General features: G+C 43.4%; 1 protein-coding gene across 3 annotated transcripts; it reads right to left on the bottom strand.

Moving 5' to 3' along the window:
• Nucleotides 1-2,194: 2,194 nt before the first annotated feature.
• On the bottom strand, nt 2,195-24,852 carry ADIPOQ (adiponectin, C1Q and collagen domain containing). Of its 3 annotated transcripts, none has more exons than XM_067738369.1 (3): nt 24,751-24,852; nt 5,419-5,652; nt 2,195-4,503 (listed from the first exon to the last, which is right to left on the bottom strand). In XM_067738369.1, the coding sequence occupies exons 2-3, from the start codon at nt 5,624-5,626 to the stop codon at nt 3,983-3,985; spliced, it is 729 nt and encodes a 242-aa protein (XP_067594470.1). In that variant the 5' UTR covers nt 5,627-5,652; nt 24,751-24,852; the 3' UTR covers nt 2,195-3,982. The 3 variants fall into 3 exon arrangements, with proteins under 3 accessions (XP_067594470.1, XP_067594468.1, XP_067594469.1); XM_067738367.1 differs by lacking the exon at nt 24,751-24,852 and adding an exon at nt 13,643-13,753 and having other exon boundaries at nt 5,419-5,634; XM_067738368.1 differs by lacking the exon at nt 24,751-24,852 and adding an exon at nt 13,643-13,701.
• Between the last annotated feature and the right edge of the window lie 732 nt (nt 24,853-25,584).

Here is a 25,584-nt window from a genome sequence, read left to right as displayed (position 1 = left end):
AAGGGAAGTGGTCTCTGCATTTTCATTGTTTCACCTACTTTTGGGAAAATGTGGTTTTTACATAGTGAATTTCATTCAAAATCATGTTTACTTGCTGTAAAATACCTGAGTGAAAACTGAGAAGGTCAAAGGAAAAAATCTAGTTCTTTCCAAATCTCACTAAAAACCTGTATGTTTCCAAACATTCCTAAGTAAAACACTAAATGAATAAAATTTCTGAATTTGAAGGTAAATATTTCTGCTTTGATGCCTGTGGTGGAGTCATGCTGACTGCTTTCATCACTGCACAGCATGGGATGTATTCTCATCGGTCACTCCATGCACAGGAAGAATTAGAGGCTGGGGTTATAATCAAGACCATACTTGGCCCCAGCCTCCCTTGGTTAAGGAGTTTTTGGCACCTTCCACCTTCTTTCTTCAACAATGGTCTGTCTCAAGATTGGACTTATTTTCTTTGACTTCCATCAACTTCAGCGTAATGTATGTGCATTCTTGGGCCTCCTGCTATCCCTCAATTCCTTCCCTTTATCCTTCTTCAGGACTATCATGGGACATCGGGTGCCTGGTACTAGCCAAACTGAACTAACTACAGTCTACCTTTCCCACTGATTACAACCAAAAACTCTAGACAAAATGCAAAAAACAAATACCTGAAGAGTCTAAACAGTAAATAACAGCAGGCAGATTGAGGACTAAAGTCAAAACGTGAATAGCAACTCATAGCCTGGGTGAAATCACCTCTTGCTAACCAGACCAGGAACAGCAATTCCTGAATGACAGACGTGTAAGAGAAATCCCACTTCTTTTTTTAACATGCTTTCTTTTCTCTGTTCTCTCCCAGCTCTGCCCTGAGATCAGCCCCAAGCACTGGGCTGCATTGTCACAGAAGCAGCGGCAACACAAGCATCTAAAATTCACCCCCCGCAAAATCTTTCTCTCTGACCAGAGAAACCAGTGAAATGGACCACCACTGTTCAAATAGTGTGGGTGATCCCTGTTATTTTTTTTTCTTTCTTTTCTCTTGCTGCTTTATCCCCAAAGACAGCCCCAGTCACACAGGACAGCACAATAGTGCAAGAAAATAAAACTCAGAGAGAACGCTAGCTTCCTGGCATTAAGAATCAAGAAAAAGGCTTCCCTTGTGGCGCAGTGGTTGAGAGTCCGCCTGCCGATGCAGGGGACACGGGTTCGTGCCCCGGTCCGGGAAGATCCCACATGCCGCGGAGCGGCTGGGCCCGTGAGCCATGGCCGCTGAGCCTGCGCGTCCGGAGCCCGTGCTCCGCAACGGGAGAGGCCGCACAGTGAGAGGCCCGCGTACCGCAAAAAAAAAAAAAAAAAAAAAAAAAAAAGAATCAAGAAAAGGAGGGTCCCTGAGGGCTGGAGAATATAGGGACATGCCAGAGAGGAAAGAGCTGGGAAAGGACACCTTCTAATTCTGTTCGGGACCCTACGTAAGTCCCAGACTCAACTCCCAGTGTACACATGCAGAGCAGACCCAAAGAAGCATAGCAAAAGCTTCAAGAATTAAACTACTAAAGTCCCAGACCAAACTCGGAGTGGTGCACGTGACAGATAGACCCAATAGCATAGCAAAGTCTTGAAAACTGAGTTAACACTGGAATTACCACCTTAGAAGGTAAGACACAACTTGTAGTCTGAACTTAAGCCAACCCCTGTTCCAGAGAGCTTAGAGTATGTGTGATACTGTGTCCAGTGCTGTGAGGATCCCACCCGAGCCAGATGTGGGACTGTGAGCATGGCCAGACATTAGCTATTTGTTGAAATTTTAGAAAAAATCAATAGCAATTATAGCAGCAATAAAAATAGCAAAAAAAAAAATAGCAGCAATGCCTCTCTGAGAAACCTGAGAAAATTCAAACATAACATTAAAAGTTTGTTGTGGACAGCTGTTGTTTTTGCATTCATCATCCATTCCCCCACTCTGGTAACTGTGTCCAGATTTTGCTTTAATGAAAATACCCCTTCTCTAGCTTAACCATAACCAATTAAGTAAATAAATATATTCCATCCTCCTGACTCCAGTGATTGGTCAGAGATGCAATGGAGCCAATGAGATGCGAGGAAATCTCATTCATCATTCACAAAATAGCGTCTTTATTGACACACGGTTTACCCCTTCATCCCTCTCTACATCCCACGTATTTCTCCAAAAATGAAAACAAAAGCCACATGATACAGGTGCTTCTACTTTTAATGCTGAACGACAGTATCTTTACTTGTAGAAAATAATGATATACAAACATTTTATAAACCAAAGCTTTATAGGCAGAAATAATAATCACCTAAGGAATAGCCATACACATATAAAAGAAAATCATTCAGAATTTAAAACTGGAAGCAAAAAACTAAGTTTTCCATTTCTACGTTTATACAGAATGGTATTAGCTCTGCTTTGGCTAAAATCTTTGAAGAGCAGCTCTCAAGCTATTGTCTCCTGAGAGGATGTTTACCACCATCAATCATCTGTAATCCACCCCCCTTTTTCTTGAGGAATATTTGACAATTAAAAATGTGTATATTTAAGGTGTACAATTTGATGATTTGATATAGTTATATGTTGTGAAATATTCACCACAATCAAGCTAATTAACGTATCTATCACCTCAGACAGTTACCTGTTCTTTTTTCCTTTTCTTTCTTTCTTTATAATTCTTAAAGAACACGAGTAGATTCAGGAAGCCCAGGTCTTCCCAGACCCTGTTGGTGCTCAAAGAAAGAATGGTTTCCAAATTCCTTCATGGGTTTTGCATTGAAGGCTCAAGCTACTTCCTTGAGGGAAAATTCTTTGAGTGTTCTAGAAAGCACAGTCATCCCGAACCTCAGTGGAAATCAAGCTGTCCAGTGGAACAAAGATTGGGTGTTTAAAATCAAGGAGTTCCTAAAATGAAACTGTTTTCTTAGATAGGGATTAGTTATATGGAGAGACTGAAATGGAGTTAACTCTGGGTAGATATGAGGTTCCAGTGCTTGCTCTTCATGAGGCATTTATCAAGGACCTACAAGGGGACTTGGGATGAAGGAAGCACAGTCCTTTCTAGGCAGTTGTCCCTGGTCTGTGGGAGGATGTTTCACAGACCTAGGACTCTTATCCAGGGTAACATGTAGAGGGACACAAGTGTGAGGAAGGCTTGCAGGAAAGAGACATCACATCAGAGAAGCTTCCTGACCAGGTGGACTTGAGAAACAAGGAAGATGTCAACATATGGAGATGGAGTCGACTTGCTGGGCCAGAGAGAAGAGCATGAGGAAAGACACAGAGAAGAGGAAGTACGGAGTAGTGCAGGAGCTGCTGAGTAGTCCATTTGGAAAGGGACGTAGTCATAGAACCACCTTCTCCGAGGGAGCACTACTGGGGAAAGGTTTAATGCATGGTGAAGGCCAGTCCAAAGGCCCTCAGGCAAGCTGGGTGAGAGACCCCTACCAATACCCTCCAAAAGGCCATACACTCCTTAAAACGGGCACTGTATACTGGAAAAGGCCCACGGCCCTGGGTTGGATCTCTAACTCTGCCGCTCAATGCCTGTGTGACTTTAGGCATTCACTTAACTCTCTCATCCTCAGGACCCCAAGTGTAAAAAGAGGAGAATAGTATCTTTCCTGTGTACTTCACAAGATTGGCATGAGCATAAGGAAAAACAGTGGGCACAGAGTAGCACTGTCAAATACTTTCTTGTAGTTCGTTATCTTGTCACGTTTTGAAACTCCCCAGTAGATGTTACCATCCTTCTAGTATTACCACTACATGATAGATTTTTGAGGCCAAGGGATGTGTCTTCTTCAGGACTGTCTGGGAATACGGTATATGATTTTTTGAAAAGGTACTTGATGAATGAATGAATGAATAATGTTCAGAGTCCTCCAACTAGTTAATAAAGTCAGTCTCCTAACTACACTGAAGACCTGTGGACTGTTCTTTGACTCCAGGCTGCTTGGCCCAGTTGAGGCTCTGAGTTAGTGGTGATCATTCAATGTCATGGTAGAGAAGGAAGCCTGTGAAGGTGGAGTCATGGACATTATCTGCATAGACCCCATTGTTCTCTCCATCCCCATACACCTGGAGCCAGACCTGGTCACCCTTCTCCAGATAGAGGAGCACAGAGCCAGAGGCCTGGTCCACGTTCTTGTCCTGGAACTGGTCATAGGTGAAGAGCACGGCCTTGTCCTTCTTGTAGAGGCTGACCTTCACATCCTTCAAGTAAACTGTGATGTGGTAGGAGAAGTAGTACAGCCCGGGAATGTTGCAGTAGAATTTGCCAGTGGTACCATCATAGTGGCTTTGCTGATTGTAGAAGATCTTGGTAAAGCGAATGGGAACGTTGGGAATGGTGACCCGGGTCTCCAGTCCCACACTGAATGCTGAGCGGTATACATAGGCACTTTCTCCAGGTTCTCCTTTTCTGCCTGGGATTCCTGGAAAGCCTCGGGGACCTTCAACCCCAGTCACTCCAGTTTCACCGGTGTCGCCCTTAGGACCAGCAAAACCTAGAGAACGAGAAGACCTTAGTGACCACAAAAACAGAACTCCCGTTTAGGTTGGTTCCAGCCTAAATCACTGTCCCTGTGGCCCCCTACCTACAAACTGCTTGACTGACAGAGCAAGGAACCAATGAGAGCTCCCAAAGGGGACAGCTGTTACTTCCCCCTCCACATCCCCTGCCCCACAGCAGCCTCCCATAAATTCATCTCCAACCTTATCTCCTATACATCTCCATCACTGATGCTCCACCCTGCCAACACTTTATGTGCCAGCTCAACCAACTACACATCTGCTTTTCTCTGCCCTCCGTCTAGGCTGCCCTCCCTCCTTTATTCTGTCCACACACCCTTCAAGGCCTCGCTCAAGCCCCACCTCCTCCTGAAAGCCTTCATTGTTAACCCAGGTCTGCATTGAGGGCATTTTCTCTCTGTTCCACTGTTTAGGCACTTGTCCACATTCACTTCAGCATATTTGGAGTAGACTCTCTTGCAGTAACCTCTAACAGTCCTGTGCACCAGAGCAAGAGTTCTCCAAGAGAAGGACTGTGGCCTGCAGGAGGTACCAGGAAGTATGGTTGAATGCCACTAGATGGAACGGGAATTAAGGGAAAATTAAGGGAAACAGGAATATGAGCAGACTGGGAATAGGGATGGATGAGGGCGGGGATGGAAAGAGGATGCAGAAGGTGGTGTGGGTAGAGCAGAGTCAAGGGTACTTGGTTTTAAAGGTACCACGTGTGTTTACCTTTGAAAGGCCAATCCAAAATCCACTTCATGTTGCTTATGGGTCACATTAAAAAGCTTCGTTTCTTCCCTGTGTGTAGACCTTAAGTTAATAACTATTGCCCTCCTATAGTGCTAGAAGCCCTCTTCTACCCAGGAGAAGTCTGTAACAGAGGAGACTAAAGACCTTATTCTTACCTGGATCTCCTTTCTCACCCTTCTCGCCAGGGGTGCCATCTCTGCCATCACGGCCTGGAGTCCCGTTGTGGCCAGGATGCCCCGGGATGCCTGCCATCCAACCTGCGCAGGCCCCCTTGGGGATGGGAAGGACTTCAGGCGCTTCAATGTTTTCCTGGCCATGACTGGGCAGGGCTAGTAGCAGTAGAACAGCTCCCAGAAGCAGCATCCTGAGTCCTGGAACCCAGACCTGTGCTGTCAGACACAGAAGAGTGGACCCCACATGGCTCACCCAGTCAGAACCCAAGCAGGACTCTGGCCAGTTCCGCAGAGTCTGCCTCTGAGACCTGCTCTCTCAGTACTCACCTCTTCCAGGGAGACTCAGATTCTGACTCTTTCAGCCCACCTTGATTTCTCTCTGCCCTGAAATTTGCAGTATTTAGCATTATTCTTTGTGTGTGTGATCTCCTTTCTTCCACCATCAGTGATGGTGAGACAACACTCCTCCAATTCCTCATATCTGAGCACAGTACAAGGCACAGGGAAGGCTCCAAGAGTCAACTTGTCATGAGCCTATCCCTTGAATTGTCCAAGAATGATGATTCAGATCATCCCATTCAACTCTAACCAACTTCCCTCTCTCCGGCTCCTTCTTTTTCTTCTCTACTTCCCTTTTCCTCATTTTCTATGTCTGTTCCTCCTCCTTTCTTTCCCATTCTCTTTCTTCCTCTCCCCATTCCCTGGGCCACATGTTAGACCATTTGGTATATTATGTACGTGCACACACACGTGCTCACATATGCACATATACACATGTATACCCATACACACACATGCACAATGCACACGCACACACACACACACACACACACACACACACAGCCTTAGTCAGACAACCAGCGACACACTGTCGCATGAGAATATCCACTGACCGCTGCCTGGGCCACACTTAGCTGCACCTCGTCACCTGCCTGATCCCCACGCAGCCTTCAGGACACAGTGGGCTGTCCTCTCTTTTAGGAAGTCTTCCCGGTCCTCCTTCCCCAATCTGGTCTGCCGTTCCTCCTCTGTGCTCCCCCAGTGCCCTCGCTTATCTAGCATTGGCACATCTTGCACCATATACTATAATTCCTGACTTGCTTACCCATTTCAGCCATTAAACTACAAGCACCATGGGGCAAAGTCTAACCCACCACCAGCACAGAGTAGGGACTAAATAAATAGTTCTGTAGGAAAAAAAAAAAAAAAAAAAAGAGCAAGAGAGCCAGAGAGAAGGGAAGGAGGAAGGAAAAGAGAAAGGAAGGGGGAACGAGGGAAAGAGGATGGAGTACATTTAGAACATATATTCTGGGTACCCTAACAAAAAGCTCAAGCGACACAGATGGCCAAGGTGCCTCCAAACCATTAGAAGGAGTGAAAAGTCAGGTCTCTAGAGTTCTCTGGTTCCTCCTCCTCTTTTAAAAATAAATGTGCTCCCTGTCTCAGAACTGGCCCTCCATATCCCCTCCCGGAAGACAGTCCTTTACATGCACAGGGGCTCTGGTCCCCATCCATCCCTGCCTGTTATTAGGTGATCTTAGCCCCCCACCTCTGATTGCCAGGGTGTTAGTCTTCCCATCCCTCTCTCACCAGGGAGTGGAGAGAAAGCACCACAGAGGGGAACAGGGCATAGGATCCTGGATCACAGGCATCACTAAGACCCTCTGTGGAGTTTGAAAGGTAGCTAATCCCAAGAACTTGATTCTAAATAAAACATGGTCCATATGTATTTTTTTACCCTAAACACGCAATATTTTTCATCAGTTTGCTTGTCTCATAGATTTCACAAAGCCTCCAGAATTGAGTTTGGCTTCAGGAGGCGTTTCCTCTATGAAGGATGGAGAAAAGACCCTGATGAGAAATCTTACCCTAAAGACATGCATGGTGTCTGGAATCCCACCTCTATGGCCCATTGCCTGGGGCTCTATAATGCCCCCTCCATGTGACACAACCCACTCATCTTTCATATGTATATGTGAAACATCATATATATATATGATAAGTTTATATATGTTATATATAAACTTATATATATATGTTTACTATATATATATATATATATGCTCATCTTTCATACACACACACGTGTGTATTCATTAAAAATAGTAAGAGAGGGAATTCCCTGGCAGTCCAGTGGTTAACGGACTCTGAGCTTCCACTGCAGGGGGCACGGGTTCAATCCCTGGTCGCGGAATCCCACAAGCCATGAGGCACAGCCAAGAAAGGAAAATAGTAAGATAAAAAAAAAAAAAAATAGTAAGATAAATACTTTGAAAACTACAGAAAACAAAACAACCCCCACTCCCAAGAATCCATCTGTTTATTTTTAAACATGGTGGAAATAATACTTTACATAGAAATTTTATTCCCCAATTTTTGCCTTGCAATTTTCTAATTTTTATAATCGTCATTTTAAACGTGTGTGTGCTCTAGTCCATCAAGTGGATATAGCCAAGATATATGTCAACGTTCCCATTTTACTGAACTTTGAACATATTTTCATTTTAAAACATTTTAAATCTGTAACAAACATCCTTAGGCACATAGTTTATCCTCAAATTATTGTTCTGCTATGACATATTCCCAGAAGTAAAATTTCTGGACCAAAAGGTATGAACATTTTTAAGGCTTATGATGGATATTCCCAAATTACAGTTTGTCATGCTGTTCCCCGGTAATACGTCAGTGTGTACATAGAGAGCCTATCTTAGCTACCCTCACCAGCTTTGGATATAACGATTACAAACATTTTTGTTGTTCTTAGTTTAGTGAGCATTATGATCATTAGTGAGTTGTACATTTTATTAAAGGCCTATTTCCTAATTTAATTTCCTCATTTTTGATATCTCTGTTAAGTGTTCTTTATCAGTTAATTTATTAGGGACACAATGTGCTTTTTGAATTAATTTGTGTGAGTTCTTTATGCCAACACTTTGTCATATGTGCTATGACTATTAACTCTAGTGTAAAGATTATTCTTTTGTCTTGCTTATCCTGAGTTTTAGGTGACAGAAGTTTTAGTTTTTATATAGCCAACTCTGTTGGGTTTTTTTTTTTTTTTTTTGCTTCTGAGTGTTAAACGGTCCTTCTCCATACTAGAGTTTGGTGAGTACTTTATTTTCTTCTATTGTTTGGTGTATTTTAAATTTTACTCTTTAATCCATCTCTGATATTTTGTGTTGGTGTAAACTGTGATCTAAGATACTCAAATGATTTCTTCCTATTTGAAAACTGTTTAAAAGACATTTAATTAAATTAACCTTTTTTATCTCTGTTGGTCTGATGCATCAGTTATCAAATATCAAGTTCTAATATCATCTTAAGCAGAGTGAGAATTGAGAATGAGACCAGCAGACAGAGAGGAGGAGAGACAGGCAAGATAACTGAGACAGGTGCCGATAGGGATAGATGCTGCCCCCTGGTGGTCATGAGTCCCTAGTCAAGGTTTTCTTTTACCATTAACATGTACCTTTGTCCCCCTCTACTGGAATTGGAGGTCTCAAGGGGTGTTCTCAATAACAGCCGGAAATAAAATGAAAATGAGAGATCGTTTAAGCTTGGCTTTTCCCAAGATGAGAAGAAAGAGGGGAGTTAGACGAGAAGCCAAGGAGAAAAGACCAGCCAAGCCCCTTTTGTGTTTAAGGAGAATACTTGTTCTGAGGTTTTTAAGGCTTTATATGTCATCCAAACTTCCCACAATTTGTCATCTCCATCCTTTTCCTCTATGGGGTTAGCAGTAAAACTCCTAAGAAGACCACCGAGAGGCTCTGTGCTTGCTTCTTCCAGAAATGAGGAGGGCTATGCTCTTTTCCACAGGGAAACAGAAGGAGAGAATCCAGAATAAAGAACCAGGGAAGGCAGCTACAGAGGGTCCCAAAGAAGAAGGGTGACTGGGGGCTTCCTCCAAACCATTAGAAGGAGTGAAAAGTCAGGTCTCTAGAGTTCTCTGGTTCCTCCTCCTCTTTTAAAAATAAAAATTCTATTTTCCTGGGCTTCCCTGGTGGCTCAGTGGTCAAGAGTCTGCCTGCCAATGCAGGGGACACGGGTTCGAGCCCTGGTCCGGGAAGATACCACATGCCGCGGAGCAATTAAGCCCATGCACCACAACTACAGAGCCTGCGCTCTGGAGCCTGTGCTCCACAACAAGAGAAGCCACCACAACAAGAAGCCCGCGCACCACAACGAAGAGTAGCCCCCGCTGGCCCCAACTAGAGATAGCCCGTGTGCAGCAATGAAGACCCAACACAGCCAAAAATAAATAAAATAAATAAATTTGAAAAAAAAAAGATTCTATTTTCCCAGCCCAAGGGAAGGCATTCTGTGCTCAACACTACAGTGTTATGGACAGATCTCTCCATTCATAGGGGCAACCAATCTGGGTTCCATGACAGTAACATGGGGCGACAGTAATGGAAGGAGGGATTGGGGGCAGATGGGCACACAATCCTAGGATGTTTCTGATGCTAAGAAGCGATTCTGATTAAGAAGAAGGTTGTCGTCTAACCAAGTTCTGGATGGAAAAATTAGCAATTGATAATAATTGAAGGTCAGTGCAGAGATGCCGAAATTTCAAACAATTTATTCCAAAATTATCTGTGCTCTCTGTTTAGATATAGCAATTTTTACAATTTGATTTTGAAAGACCTCTCTTTCTAAAGGGGAAAACATTATTAAATAAAACTGTAATCTAGAACTATATTCTAAGATTCAATCGTGCCTACAAAGAAACCATTTACATGGGTCATGAAGCTAATCCCAAGTACCACCTATAATTCCTTGTCTTTGTAGAATGCCTTTTGTAAAGTCCTCACCTCACTTAATATCCCACCTAATTCTCAGAATTTTGAGGGACAGGTTGAGGTAGAATACAGAGCACAGGTTCTATGACCTCAGTGGTTGGGTGAAAATAATTTGTTCTTCCGTGTAACATGTTTCAGTCATATGGCTGTTGGAGGATTAAAAGGCACAATCCACGTAAAATAATACTTCAAACAGTGCCAGGCATGTGTCAGCGCTCAATAAATGTCATCTGTTGTATGAATGTACCCATTCTAGAGATGAGAAAAGTGGGTTTCGGGGTGGTTAAGTGACTCGTCCAAGATCCCAGAGCTACATGTAGAGGAGCTGGAAATCAAATTCTGGTTTTCTGAAACCCAGCAATGGACCCTTAGGCATATCCCAAAAGAAAGGAAAACAGCATCAAGGTCACACATCTGCCTTTTAATATTCCACTCCATAGGATGGGGGATAGAAGAGAAAATAATGTGAAGGAACCTCCAGACTATGATGCAGTGACCTGGCTTCTAGTCTGGGCTCCACCAGTGACTTACTGGGTGACTTACCCGTCCCCACCCACTTTCCAGACCTCATGCTCTTTGCAGGCAAAGGTGATTATTTCTTTTTTTTAACTTTTTTTTTTTTCTTGGCGGCACCATGTGCAGCTTGCGGGATCTTAGTTCCCCGACCAGGGATCGAACCCATCCATGCCCCCTTGCAGTGGAAGCTCAGAGTCCTAACCACTGGACCACTGGGGAATTCCTCAAAGGCGATTATTAATGAATTTATTCTTAGCTTATTTCATAATATTGTTGTGAGAACCAGTAGACTAAAATTATGAAGAAGTATTTTAAAAACTTATAAAGTGTTCCACACATATAAGTGAAGAGAAGCAAGCAAATATTTATGGACGACTCGCTGTGGATCCCCACTGTACACTCACCACCCCTTTAATCTCATTTAACCTCCACAGCTCCTGGGGGTTAGGACTCAGTTCCCACACGAGAAATCCGAGGACCAAAGAGGTTTAGTAATTTCTGCTCAAGGGTCACAGGTAAAAGAGTGCAGAGGTGAAATTTGAAATCCAAAACCTGAGTTATTTCTATCGTACTAACTTTCATGGTGCACTGTGTACAGGCATGGCTCTCCTTGCTTTCAAAATAATGCAAGGGGATGACCATGATGATCTCTGGATCCTAAAGGGCCATATTACAATCTCTCGTTTTCATTTGTTAAGTGTATGAGAAATTCCACTTTGACCTGCTGGAATGCCAGTAACAACAGCAGAATCTTGTGAAATGCAAGGATGGGGTCTCCTCTGGGACAGGCAGGAGACAGAGTGGGATGGGGGAAAAAGGTCACCAGACCCGGTGCCAATTCCTCCAGCAGGAAAGGACATTAAAGCATAGATCACATAGTCCCAGAGAGCTGAAAGGTACCCCAGAAATCATCTCACCCCTGCCCTGCTTTTACAAATGGGAGGCTAAGGGGGAGGAAAGGGATGCATTTATTGCATCCTCATAGAAACCAGCTCTCACACTAGGAAATTTTACACATTACTTATGCTATTTGTTATTTATTTTAATCTTTACAAGAACTCCATGAAGCAAAGAAAATAACCCCCACTGTAGAGATGGGGAAACTGAGAGATTAAGGAGAACATCCGCGAGAGATTCCCATCACATTACACTGCCTCGAAAAAGGCTTCTCAGGCTCACCTTCATAATCTGCTAAATGAGATCACGAGGAACATGAGAACACTTTGAAATTGGTAAGCGTTCTTTGCAGTATAAATTGCATAAGGCAGTTTCAGACTGTATTTTGTTTAATCCTTCTCATAGCCCTGCTTTTGACTCCACTCTCTAGAAGAATCTGAGACTCAAAGAGACCAAGATGCTGGCTTAAGATCATGCAACTCTTGGGTTGAATTCAATGAAATTGCCATTTTTAAAGGTCGAAAATGGTAGAATATTGGCAATTTCACATGGTGCAACCTAATGATAAATGGCAGAACCAGGAATCAGCTAGGCTCTGCCTGGCTCCCAGGAGGATGACATGAAAGCTTTTATTCAGCATCCTTGTGCCCAACACACACACACACACACACACACACACACACACACACACACACATTTTGGCATCAGTCTCTCTCCACTTGAAGGAGTTCCTGACTGAAAGCTTCTAGTCTCCAAAGCTTCTACCTCCTGACCTCAGCAAAGTGTCTGGGGCCACAGGTCCCCAGCTTGACAAGGAGTAGGACGGAAGTCTGTCCCCACAGCCACCTCTGAAAGGACAAGAAGCAAGTCCTGTGGCCCTCTTTACAACTCCTCAAGAATGGAAGGAGGGAGGCAACAAGGATAGACAATTAAGCTGCAGGCTCCCTTTCCACTGCTCAGCTTCAGGAGCAAAGCTGACACCCTCACGCTCCTTTGGACATATTCTGTCAGCGTCAAGGCCTCCCTGTTTCCAACCTTGTCAGGAGGAGGTGGCCTTACCCCCAGTGGCAGGAGTCACCAGGAGTGAGGTAGCTGCACCCCTCGTAAGGCTTGATCTGAAAACCAGAACCTCCCCAGACCAGGGACCCGCATCCTCAGACAAGGGCTGGCCTGATCTCTAAAATCCCTCCCACTCAGGTCTCTGCATCAATGGCTGGAAACAACCAGGAGGCCGCACGTGCAGTGCTCACTGGGGCAAGCAGGATTGGGCTTGACCAAGACCAGGTAGATCCAGTTGTTTCTGTCAGAAGATGTCTGCTAAAAATAAGATTTTTCATAAGCTGCCAGTATATGCCAGGCCCCTTGCTCACTTTACCTCATTTGCACTTCTCAATCATCCTGTGAGATATCCCCACAGCGGGGTAGATATTCCCATATTTACAGATACCCCCAAATCTACACGTACTGACCATGCCTCACCCATCTTTGTACCTCACGGACACTACCCAGTGTCTGGCCCGTGGAATCTGCTCAATAAATATTGCTGAGTAGAATCCAGCGTTGGAGTTGGATTCCAAACTCAGGCTGAGATCGGAGCTCAGGCTTTCCCCAGGCTGCTTCTTTCTCCGCCCTACCTGGTCAAGCTAAGTGATTTGTCCCCTTCTCCTCTTATCTAATTGGACTTTATCACTGGACCATCCCTCCAACTTCACTGACCCCAAACTTCTCTTTGGTTAGGCATCTAACCACAGAGTGAATTGGGCAAAATTCAGGATGGTCCCAGGCATTTTGACCAGAAGGAACAGTCCCTTTTCTCTTGGAGCCGTGGGAGAATCGAGGAAGAATCCCAAGGCCTGTCTGCTACCCTGGCCAGGGTTTTGCCTGTATCCCTCCCTACCCTGCTAACAGGACAGTGTGGGCACACCCCAGTCAGGGGCTCCACGGCAGGGCAGCCACTTCCCCTCCAGCCTAGAACTTGAATCAATTGTCCTTACCCTCAGGTTTGGAATCAGAGCCACAGACTTCGGTCAGGATGGAAGTGAGGAGGAGATGGCCCAGTCTCAGCAGCCTGGTACTCATGGGGGCAGGTGGTCCCCACCTCACAGTTGTCCTTTCCTATTGGCCAGCATGGTGAGGACCAGAGACCAATGGGCAGGCATGTGCCCCTGGCAACTGCCTCAGGTCCACCCTGGGGAACCTGGTGCAACCAGCTTGGGCTTGGGAAGCCAAGTGGAGCTTCAGTCACCACAGTCTTGTCTCCAGACTTTGGCTCTTGTTTTCGCCTCTTACAATGGCGACGGGGCCAAGGGTCAAGACCAGAAGCAAGAAAACAAGATATTTCCTTATGTAAAATGAATTGCCCTGTGGTCCAGGAGACCTCTGTCTTCCCGGAGATTTGCCCTAATGAATCTGGGGCACCAATTACCACCATCACCTCCTGCTCACAATGCATGATAGGGAACTGCAGTATAACAAGGAATATAACACATCCTCTGTTCTCCGGCCTGAACCCCAGATCGGGGAAAGACTTTGCCTGCCAATTTTGAGAACTGAGGTGAGGGGACGTTTCTGGGCTGGTGTAGGGCAGATTAAGACCATTAAAAGCCCTGAATCCCAAATGATTTTGAAGTCCCCACCTGTATGTGATTCAAATTCAGTATATCAGAAAACATATTAACTAGGAGAGAATACCAACTTTCAAGGATTTTGTGGTTTCAAAATTCTGGATAAGTTTTTGAAAACTAACTTTTTATGCATGTGTGAGTCCCCATTTTGCCAGCACCTTAAACGTGTGCCTGTTCCACCTACTGGCGAACACTGCTCCGGGCTAGGAGTGGCCTGGAGCGGCTGTAACCCACAGAGGTGTTCCTAGAAGCCTTAGGCTAAAAGTGGCAGTGCTCATCACCTTGGACTCTTTCTTGGCAAACCCACGTTTTGTTTTTGAAGGACAGGATCGGGGCCAGTTCCTGCTAGCCACAAATTCTGATGCATTAAGTCATGACCCCAGCAAGGGCTCAGGATCCCAGCAATAACTTCTGCAAGACATACAGAAACAGAATGTTCTCAGGCAGAGCCTGGGCAAGTATCTACCTGGCCCTAAATACCACCTCTCCTGGCCACAAAAAACCTAAAAGCCCACCAGCAAAGTAAAGTAAAAATCTGATCTAAGGTTTAACCTCTTACTAATATGCAAATATTTCTAGAGAAGTTACTTTAGGCCTTTGAGATTGGAGTCATGAGTCTCTTCCCAAGGGCCCACTGACTTAGGCAAGGGGCTTATGAAAATGAGGTTCTGGTTTACTAGATAGGTTGGACCGAGGAGAAAACACACAGAGACTACAGCAACCCTCAATTACTTCAGCATTTTATTTTTATTGTGGCATCTTTTATCGATTTGGGGTTTGTGTTACTATCTGTCTCTCCTTACTAGAATGTAAACTTCACGAGAGCAGGTGCCTTGCCTGTTCAATGTTTTATCCTCAAGCCCTTAGAATAAGATCCGGTATAAGGTGGGCAATGATAATTGCTGAATCAAAAATAAGGGAGTGATCATATTTACTCTTCCCCTTGGAGATAGCTCTGACTGTCTTCCAGTTTACAAATCAAGTATCTTCAGTTCAATGAGGTTAAGTGATTTGTCCAAGGCACAGATCCAAGATTTGAACCCAGTCTGTCTGGCTATAAAACCTGCTTGCTTTCTAGTACCTTATGTCTCTCACCCCTCCTGATGGACTATAATACCCTAAGATTCATGCGTGTACTTCAGGGTAGCTTTGGGGTTGGCATGAAAAGCAGTTTCTTCCGATCTTATGGGAATACAGCTGGTTACAGCAGGCTTTAACTATCGCACAAGGTGGAATGACTTTAGCTCCAAAATCACACGAAGACTGTGCTGGTCTGGCTGTCTGCCAGTGGCACTGCGAAAGCCTGTCATCTAGAGGCCTCAGGGAAATCTGCCATTCACCACAAAGTTCATCATGTGGAAAGAAGCAATTCTGTGGCATACTGGTTTAGAGACTGCAACTGAAAAACATTCAGCCAGAGGTAACTTGAGGCTAGTTTTTTTTTTCCCAGGATAGAACTGTTACTATCTAAAATAAAATAATCAAATAAACATCATCGTTTCCTCCAGGGTATCATGGCTACTGTTCAATCCCCTGTCAGCATGGGAACTGGGATATTGAAACAGCAGGTCACATGATTTCCTTCCCATAAATATGTTTAAGTATTGCCATATATTTCTGCTTTATTGTGATTTTTTAAAAAAAATCTTAATTGAAATAACTAAGTATAACCTGTGTGTTTTGAAAAATAATCTAGAAGATTAGAGCAAGACATAGAGGAAACACACCCGGCAGCCTTCCTTCCACTCCATCCCCAAATTCCTAGAAATGGCAAAAAAAAAGTTTTAATTCCTTTATCTCTTCCAAAGACTCAACTACAATTGCACTTTATCTAAGGCACCCTCAGATACAAATATAAGAATCTGTTTTGTCACTCATTCTTTGGACTAACAGCAATCCACTTCCACTGGCAAGGAGGCCAGTTCAGATAAGCAACCCTAGATTCATATCTTTGAGAGCCCTATCCTTCGACCACTCCTCATACCAAAATACTGTATCAGTCAAAGAATTTCCCACAATCATTTTGGAAAGGCTGGAGAAACAAAGAGATGGAGATGGTGTTGCTCAGAGTTCAGGAAGTGGTTACTGCCCCTGGGCTCTAGCCTAAAAGCCTGCACTCACTGCCCTGAAAAGAAGCCTGGCTACTGACACTGCCAGGGGCACTGCCTGAAACACAATAGCTTCTCCCATCATCCCCCTTCAATCTTTTTTTTTTTTTTTTTTTTGCGGTATGCAGGCCTCTCACTGTTGTGGCCTCTCCCATTGCGGAGCACAGGCTCCAGACGCGCAAGCTCAGGGGCCATGGCTCACGGGCCTAGCCACTCTGCGGCATGTGGGATCCTCCTGGACCAGGGCACAAACCCATGTCCCCTGCATCGGCAGGTGGACTCTCAACCACTGCGCCACCAGGGAAGCCCCCCGCCCCTTCAATCTTGCACCATTGTCTCCCATTTGCAGAAGCTAATTGGAACTTATCCAGTAAGGGAGTCTAGGATATGTCGTTTCAGACACCAGCTTCAGGAGTACAAAGGGGATTACAGAAAAGTGGATATAGGGCTAAGTATCGATAGACATGATCAGACATAGGCCACAACTTTAATAAATAGAAGAATTCACACCCAAGGAAGCAAAGCTAACAGAAAAAAAAAAAAAGGGAGGGGGGAGCAAAACTTTAAAATAAGTATAATTATTATATTTAGAGAGATAACAGGAAAGAACATATGTGAAAATAATTAATGGATATCCTGCCACAGTAGGAGATGAAAATAATTTTCTCTTCTTTAAGTCATCAAGCTTGTGGTGATTTGTTATGGCAACCCTAGGAAACCAACATGGGGAATTAGAGCTAGGCAAATTCTTACACACAGCATCAAGGCAGGATCCATTAAAGAAAAAGCATGGTAAATAAGACCTCATCAAAATTAAAACTGTTGCTCTATGAAAGATCCTGTTTAGCGCTCCAGACTGGGAGAAAATATTTGCAAACCATACATCTGACAAAGGATTTGTATTTAGATTATATAACAAACTCTCAAAACTAAACAGTAAAACAAAGAACAAACAAACCCAAGTAGAAAGTGGGCAACAGACATGAAAGATATTTCATGAAATAGGATATATGGATGGCAAATAAACACATGAAAAAACGTTCAACATTATAAGCCGTTACAGAAAGCCATTATAAGCCGTTACAGTAGCCATTCTACTAGAATGGCTAAAATTAAAAACAGTAAGAAATACTAATATAATAGTGGAAACACGTCATTATACATTTGTCAAAACCCATAGAATGTACAACACCAAGGGTGAACCCTAATATAAGCTATGGACTTTGGATGATATTTTTAAAGGTGGGGAAAATAGCACACAATTTTTTAAAAATCAAAAAAATAGTGAGAATACTAAATTTGGAAAAGACGAAAATGGATCACTCATAATTTGCCAGTGGGAATGGAAAATGGTACAGCCACTCTGGAAAATAGTTTGGCAGTTCTTAAAAAATTAAGCAGCAGTCACACTCCTGAACATTTATCCCAAAGAAATGAAAACCATGTCCAAACAAAAACCTGAATATTCATGTACATATATACCTTTGCTCATTTGTGTGAGTAACTCTTAAGGGTAAATTTCTAGACATGGAATTGTAGGATCAAGGGGTATGCACATCTTAAATTTTGATAGTTGTAAATTGACTTTCAAAAATTCAACAATAATTTATAGTGCTCCAAAAATGGTATGAGAGTACCTGTTTCCCTATACCCTCACCAATATTGGATACTGTCAAATATTTAAATATTTGGCTGTCTAATAGATTTTTTAAAGTTATCTCTTTGGTTATGTGTGAGGAGGATATCTTTTCAAATATTTATTGGTTGTTTGTATTTATGTTCCTGTGAATTGTGTGCTAATTTCTATTTGTCTATTTTTCCTACTTTGTCTTTTTTATTAATTTTTTAAAGTTCTTTGTATATCAAGGAAATTAATCCTTTTGAAATTTTATTTAGCTTTTGCCTTTTAAAAAACGTTTTATACAAAAATTTTTGCTTCCCATTTGGTTAGCCTAATTTTTTAACATTTTCATTTTGGCCTCTAGATTTTTCTGTGTTGCCTGAAAGATTCCTCCCATTTTAAAGGTATTCTTTAAAATATGTTTTCTTCTAGAATGTTCATGATTTTTTTTCCTTTTAATTCACTATTTGACCAATCTGTAATTATTTTGTCAAAAGGGCAAAGACCATATATAGAGTTAATCAAGGGCTGTTTATTCAAATCTTACTATTGTAAGGGGGTCACTACCATCACTTTCATTCCAGTAGAGATTGGAAGGGGGTTGAAAGGAGAGTGAATTTTATAGGCTGAAAGAAGGAAGTCCTACGACAGTCTTTGGCGAGTGTTCTTTTAGGATGGGATTTTCTAATTCTAGCAGGGTGGGATTTTTTGAAAGTGTGGGAAGCTTTCTGATTGGCTTTCAAGTACATTTGGCCGTCTTCAATTGGTCCACTATCTACCTGTATATAAATGGGGGCTTTCCAGGCTGGGTAGGGTCATATGGGTTATTCTGCTTCACCTGAAAGAAAATCTGGTCCCTGGCTTTGGAGTCTTACATTAGCAATTCATGTTTTAAAAAATAAGATAAAATCCATTTTTTTTCTGTATTCTTACTGAACCCAGTACCCATTTTAATACACATTTATCTTTTAAATTCTAATTTTAAATGTCTTTTTCATATACTTTTCAAATGCATGGGGGGGCAGTCTATTTCAGGATTCTCTACCCTGTTCATTGTGTGTGTTTATTCCTCATCAGGAGTAAGTATCCTCTTGGCCAACGAAAGCAGCATGATGCAAAGCTCTAAGATATAAGTATTAAAGTCATATCTGAAAGTTTATCCATTTATAAAGCTTGATACAAGAGTAAATATGTAATTGGGAGACTGTATTTAATAAAATTTTCCAACGTCGTACTCTGACATGGAGCCTGGCATACAGGAGGTCTTCATATATGTTGGCTGAGTCCAGAAATGCTAGTGTGGCAATGAGGACTCTGGACCAGGAGTTGGAAGACCTGGATTCCAGTCTCTGCTTCACTGCAGGCTGGTTGGGTGACCATGCTACACTTTAATGGCCTGGTAGCTGGGAAATGGCCTCCAATGTCGGGGACTATAATTCCCATCACTCCTTAAAGCTAGGAGTTACCATATGACAAAGTTTTCACCTATAAAATATGAGAGACTCAGCTATTCCAGGCTGAGTCTTAAAATATTACACATGTGATCTTTCAATTTCTTCCCTGTGAACAAGAGTGCAGATATGCCTGTGACCCAGTTTTTTGGGGGAAGCGTTTTTCTTTTTAAGAACATATTACTTTTTTTCCCAAGTTTATTGAGGCATTATTGAAAAACATAATAGTATATATTTAAAGTATACAATGTGCTGATGTGATATATGTATATGTATACATTGTGAACTGATTACCAAGATCAAGATAATTAACACCTCCATCACCAGAGATAGTTAACTCTTTGTGTGTGTGTGTGTGTGTGTGTGTGTGTGTGTGTGTGTGTGTGTGGTGAGAATGTTTAAGATCTACACTCAGTAACTTCCAAGTACACAATACATATTATTAACTATAGGCCTGTGACCCAGTTTTGATCATACAAAGATGATGTTCCAGAGGACGCTGGAAAAACCAGAGGAAAGAAACCTGGGAGTCCTGATGGCCGTGTGGAACAGAGTAGTCTTCCAACCTGCCCTGGACTGTTACTTGAGATAGAAATAAATCTATCAAGTCATTATATTGTTGGGTCTTCGTTGCAACAGCTTACTATTCTACTTGGCACAGGTATCCCACAAAGGAAACAGTTCTGCAAAGAGTCTGGGAAATAAAGGGTGTACTAAAAGTATGCAGGTTCTCTTCCTATAGGACTTCTCTGCACCTAGATAAATGTTTCCTTTTCTCATATATATCACAGCTTGAGGGAGAAAATTGCTGATCTCTTGTATTCTCTTACTGTTTCTGAAAAGCACATCTGGAAAATGCTGATTTAGATGATTTCTATTTTCTCTAAATATTGCATAATGCATGGCCAGTGTTAGTATGCATTCAGAACACCACCAAATTTTACAGAATCAAGGCTGCCTTTGGTCCAACTACTTCAGTCAGAGCATGTTATCTCTAGGCACAACAGGCAATATTATGAAACCATAGAGAATATGAATAATTCTTCCAAAAGTTTTAGGAAAAAAAGTTTTAGGAGATTTTGATCTCATTGTTTTGTATTCTTTCTCATCTAATCAAATGGAAAGATGACAAATGTTTTACCCACAGAGGAGTATGGGGTTTTTTTCTTGGTTTTTTTGTTCTTACTTTCAAAGGGCTTGAAAAAGGTACTGCAACCACAGTTCGTGGCTACTGTGTGTAAGGCCCTGGAAAAGCAGGCGCAGTGCCCACGGGGAACGGTGGAAGTACAGAATGGACCTGTCCCAGAACACCTGGGGACAGCATCCTCGAACATCGGCAGTGATGACTGGTATTGAAATGGCTCCTCTGGCAGCCCAGGAGATTTGTGGAGAGGTTCTTCCTGGGAGGCCTCGGAGGTTTGAGCACTTCGCATTCTGCCAGCACCATCAAGTGTGGCCATTTTTGTAGATTCATAAAATGAGGTGCAAAAGATTGAGGAAGTTTGGGGCTATTTCTGTAATGGGCAACTGGCCAGTCAATGATCAAGAGTATCTGAGGGGATCCAAGTGATGTGTTTCCTAAGGCTACTAGTCAGAATCCTGAAGATTCTTCTGTCCAGATGTAGTTCTTACATATTCTCATTGAGAAATGTATTATTGTGATTGATAAGATAACTGGACAGACCAAAGGAGAGAAGTCCACTGGGAAATTTATACATTCAAGACTGACTATCTGAATGTGTATTATAAAAAGTGTGAAAACATGCCATCCTAGATTATGCAGGACTAACCTTCTTTTGACCTGGCAGATTGATTTAGTAGATTAGACATGTCCAGTGCTGTTAATGCAGCAAAGGGCTCTGCGTGCTTAGAAAATCCCAATCTGTTGATCCACAAGCTTGGATTGGATCTAAAACAGGTTCCCCCCTTTGGGAAAGGACTCCACACAACCTGTCAAGGGTTTCTGAATGCAGGTGGAGGATGTTAGGATTGGTTCGCCAAGAGTCCACTCCCACCATCTTGGTCTGCAGAACTCCCCTGAGAGATCCCGCTGCAGGTCCCTCTGCTCTGCTCTGCCTCTTCTGCAGCTGCACTTCACAGCTGACTGGTCTCAACCCTCCTCCTTCCCCGCAGATGTTTAAGAAGCAGCAACCGAAAGATGGAGGGGGAGGGACTCACCCCTCAAGAGTGAGTGGGAAGGAGTGAATGGACCAAGGAATGAGCTGGAGAATTCCAGACATGGCAAGTCAGAGGGTCTTGTAAACTGTGGTTGGAACAGTAAGGTCAGGAAGAGCACTGGCTGTGGGGTTGCCTCCTAGCCTCTTGCAGACTGGCTATGAGGACCAAAGGAGGCCATATCTGTCAAGCACTGGGGCCAGCCCTTAATGTTAGTGCCTTTCTGAACCCTGTGGCCCAGCAGCCTCTGCCAATGCATCCTCCCTGCTGTGCATCACTTCTCTGTGCCTGTGCACAGGATGTCCTTCTCCTTCCTCTCCACCTGGAGAAAATGCTTGCTCAGACATCACCCCTTCCTTGACTACATCAGGAAGAGTCAGTGGCACGGTGCTGTGTCCCCATAGTATATGTCATACCATGTTATCTGATGATCTGTTTCCACATTTCTCTCCCACAATCGGACTGAGAGCTTCTCACTCATCTTTATACCTCCCTGGTCTCTCCTGGTGCCAGCACCTTCCTTAGGATGGGGGTGCCCAGGAAATAGATGTTGAATTAAATGAGTGAATACGTATGTAAATAAATAAATATTCTTATGGTCAAAATGGAACAATGTGGATTGGAAAATAATGTGGGTAGAAGGAAATAAAATTTCCCAAAGATTTGGGGAGAACTTTATTTTAGTGCGCAAATAATAAATATTTTATCCTACCAATTTGAAACACTCTACCAAGACAGATACTTTGTTGTTAAGAAAGGGGACATGAGAGCGTGGAACTACCACATAGCTTAGCTTTCTGAATAATTTCGAAGAAGAACACTCTGTTGGACAGTCGTGCCAAGGAGCCCCTCCCTGACGGTGTGTCCCTCAGTCTCTGCCCTTTTTTGGCCACACAAAGGGCTTCTTCGTGGACACACTATTTTGGTTTTCTTGAATTCTACAATTATGGTCCTGAGTCTCATGGGAGACACTCCCCAGGTGCCTGCTGACCCACTCCATCCCAGGAACGAATCAGGGGACAGAAGACTCAGCCAGATCCCTGTCCAGTGAAAAGTTAAAATCAAATCATCTTAACAATTCCCAAACTAAGTAAATCCAAAACTACCTCTAAAACTAAACAACTCCAGAGTTCAGGGTGCTGGTTATTAGCCATGATCGCTCAGCTCCCTGCTCACCCTTCTGCTCTCTGCTTTGTGGTTGGGGCCATTCGCCTCCTTTACCAGCTGCTCCCTGTCAGCCTGGGCCAACAGGGCAGAGGAGCAGAGGCTGGCAGAGGGGAGAGGGCTTTGCTCCTCCCTGTGTGCCTGGGTCCCTCTCAGCATTGCCCTAGCAACTGGCCTTCACCTCAAGAGCCCCAGTGGGTTCCAGGAGCTGCAATTTACCATTTTCCCAACACTTCCACAACCAGCCTCATCATGCCCCTTCCTCTAGCACCAGCTGGCAGCACCCCCTCCCTAGAGTTCTGTATCCAGTTCCCGGGCTCGTCTTTGAGTTCCTGGGGCACCTGTCCCATTGGGCAGTGCCACCCACTCAGAGGGCTACCCCCAGCCATATGGGGCCACCAACCTCTTCCCTTTGTTCCCTCAGCTCTTGGGCTGGTAGCTGCTTCTTGCAGTTAAAATTTCCATTATACTCCAATATTGGGGGGTGGGTTTTTTGTTTTTTTTGCCTTTTTCGTTCTCCAATAGCCAAGTAACAATTCTTTATTTAAATTTTTTTTTTCTTTATTATCAGTATTGTGTCTCTAACAGTGTTTGGACCCTGACAGTAACTCTAAAACTAAGCAATTTTAAAAATAAATAAACTTGGTCTTCCCTGGTGGTGCAGTGGTTGAGAGTCCGCCTGCCAATGCAGGGGATGCGGGTTCGTGCCCCAGTCCGGGAAGATCCCACATGCCGCGGAGTGGTTGGGCCCGTGAGCCATGGCCGCTGAGCCTGCGCGTCCGGAGCCTGTGCTCCGCAACGGGAGAGGCCACAACAGTGAGAGGCCCGCGTATCGCAAAAAAAAAAAAAAAAAAAAAAAATTCAAAAAAAAAAAAAAACTTTAAAACTAATTAAGTAAAAATAAAGAACAGAAAAAAATTTCATTAAAAAAGTTAAGAAATTGACAATAAATAGCTCTGAAGATAACTTAAAACTAAATATGACCAAATTTTGAGGAAATAAAAAAACTTAAATAAGTCTGAAAATAATTCAAAAATAACAAAACTAAATCATTCAAATCTAAATAAATGTAAAACTATATAGCTAAAATTACAGTAACTAAACAAGTCACACTGAAAACTAACAAAATTAAATAAGTCAAAAGTTAAATAACACAAATAGATAAAAAGAAAACTAAAAATAAATAACTCAAAATTACAACTGAAGAGTAACTGAAAAACTCACACACCAAGTCTAAAAATAAATAACATTAAGTAAATAATTCTCAAAGCTAATTCGAAAATAACTGAAGATAAGTAACTGAAAACAAACTCTGAAAAAAAATAACTTTGAAAATAAACTGAAAACTACAAAGTCAAATAACTGGAATACTAAACAGCTAAATAGAAATGAAAACACAGTCCGGCGGGATCGATCGCCTGCTGCCGCCCGGAACCACTTCGGGTTCCTCCCGGGCGCGGCCTCCGCGGGGTCTGCACCCGCGTCGCGTGCCCTGCGCAGGAGCGCGTCAATACCTCCGGGTTCCGCGCGACGTCTGCGCCGAGTCCCTGCGCTCGCGCTTGCGCAGGTAGGACAGCGCGAGGTTCGCCGCGGGGCTGTACCGGGAGGCGTGGGCTCCGCGGCGGACGTGGACCGAGCCTCAGGCCCCACTAGGACGGCCTAATCGCCCCCGGGCAGGGCAGCGGATCCCCAGGCTCCAAGGCCCCTTTGCTGCTTCTGCTTAAGGGCGGGCCGGCCTCCGCATGCACAGCAGTGGCTCCCCGGAATGCAGGCGAGTATCAGTTCTCTGCGCAGGGCGGCCTCAGGCCCCCTTCCCGCGCCCGCACTGCCTCTGCTCGAAAACCGGTCTCCCCACTGGGGGCGAGCAAGCCAGCGGACATCCCAAGGCTCTCCTCAGTTTTGTTTGTGGCCCTGAAATTCCAAGAAGAAAGAGGAGCAATGGCTAACAAGTTCGCTTACTTTTCTTTCCGCTTCTAAATCACGTGTCCTTCTCTTCGCTTCCCTCTTTCTCTCCCTGGATGCTCCCGTAGGCCTAGTCTTTATGGGTGAGAATCATGAAAAGGAGGGAGAGGGAAGGAGGAGAGGAAGAGAGGACAGGAGAAGCTGATGAACAGAAATGAGGGAAAATATGAAAAGAGGTAAGAAGGATTCATTGCAGCACTACTTACAATAGGCAGGACATGGAAGCAACCTAAATGACCATCTATGGATGAATGGATAAAGAAGATGTGGTACATATATGCAATGGACTATTACTCAGCCATAAAAAAGAATGAAATTATGACATTTGCAGCGACATGGATGGACCTAGAGATTGTCACACTGAGTGAAGGAAGTCAGACAAAGACAAATATATGATATCGCTTATATGTGGAATCTAAAAAAAATGGTAGAAATGAACTTATTTACAAAACAGAATTAGAATCACAGATGTAGAAAACAAACTTATGGTTACCAGGGGGGAAAAGGGGGAGGGATAAATTGGGAGATTGGGATTAACATATACACCCTACTATATATAAAATAGATAACTAATAATAACCTACCGTATAGCACAGGGAACTCTACTCAGTACTCTGTAATGACCTATATGAGAAAAGAATCTAAGAAAGAGTGGATATATGTGTATGTATAACTGATTCAGTTTGCTGTACAGCAGAAACTAACAGAACATTGTAAATCAACTATACTCCAATAAAAATTAATTTTAAAAAAAGAAGGAAATAAATTTACACTCAGAGCACTGCTCTCCTTTTCCATATCTTCTGCACCTTCACTATCATCAAAGGTTTC

Source organism: Pseudorca crassidens, chromosome 5 (genome assembly GCF_039906515.1).
Source record: "Pseudorca crassidens isolate mPseCra1 chromosome 5, mPseCra1.hap1, whole genome shotgun sequence".
In the NCBI taxonomy this organism is placed as follows: domain Eukaryota; kingdom Metazoa; phylum Chordata; class Mammalia; order Artiodactyla; family Delphinidae; genus Pseudorca; species Pseudorca crassidens.
This window is presented reverse-complemented; position numbering and strand designations above follow the sequence as displayed.

What these genes read in the sequence shown, in the direction of transcription:
- ADIPOQ (XM_067738367.1), bottom strand. Translation starts at nt 13,727, where the DNA reads ATGAGTACCAGGCTGCTGAGACTGGGCCATCTCCTCCTCACTTCCATC. An exon ending in CTCTGATTCCAAACCTGAGG is followed by an intron (nt 5,635 to 13,642) that starts GTAAGGACAATT and finishes TCTGGGTTCCAG; the next exon opens with GACTCAGGATGCTGCTTCTG. An exon ending in GGGTGAGAAAGGAGATCCAG is followed by an intron (nt 4,504 to 5,418) that starts GTAAGAATAAGG and finishes CTCGTTCTCTAG; the next exon opens with GTTTTGCTGGTCCTAAGGGC.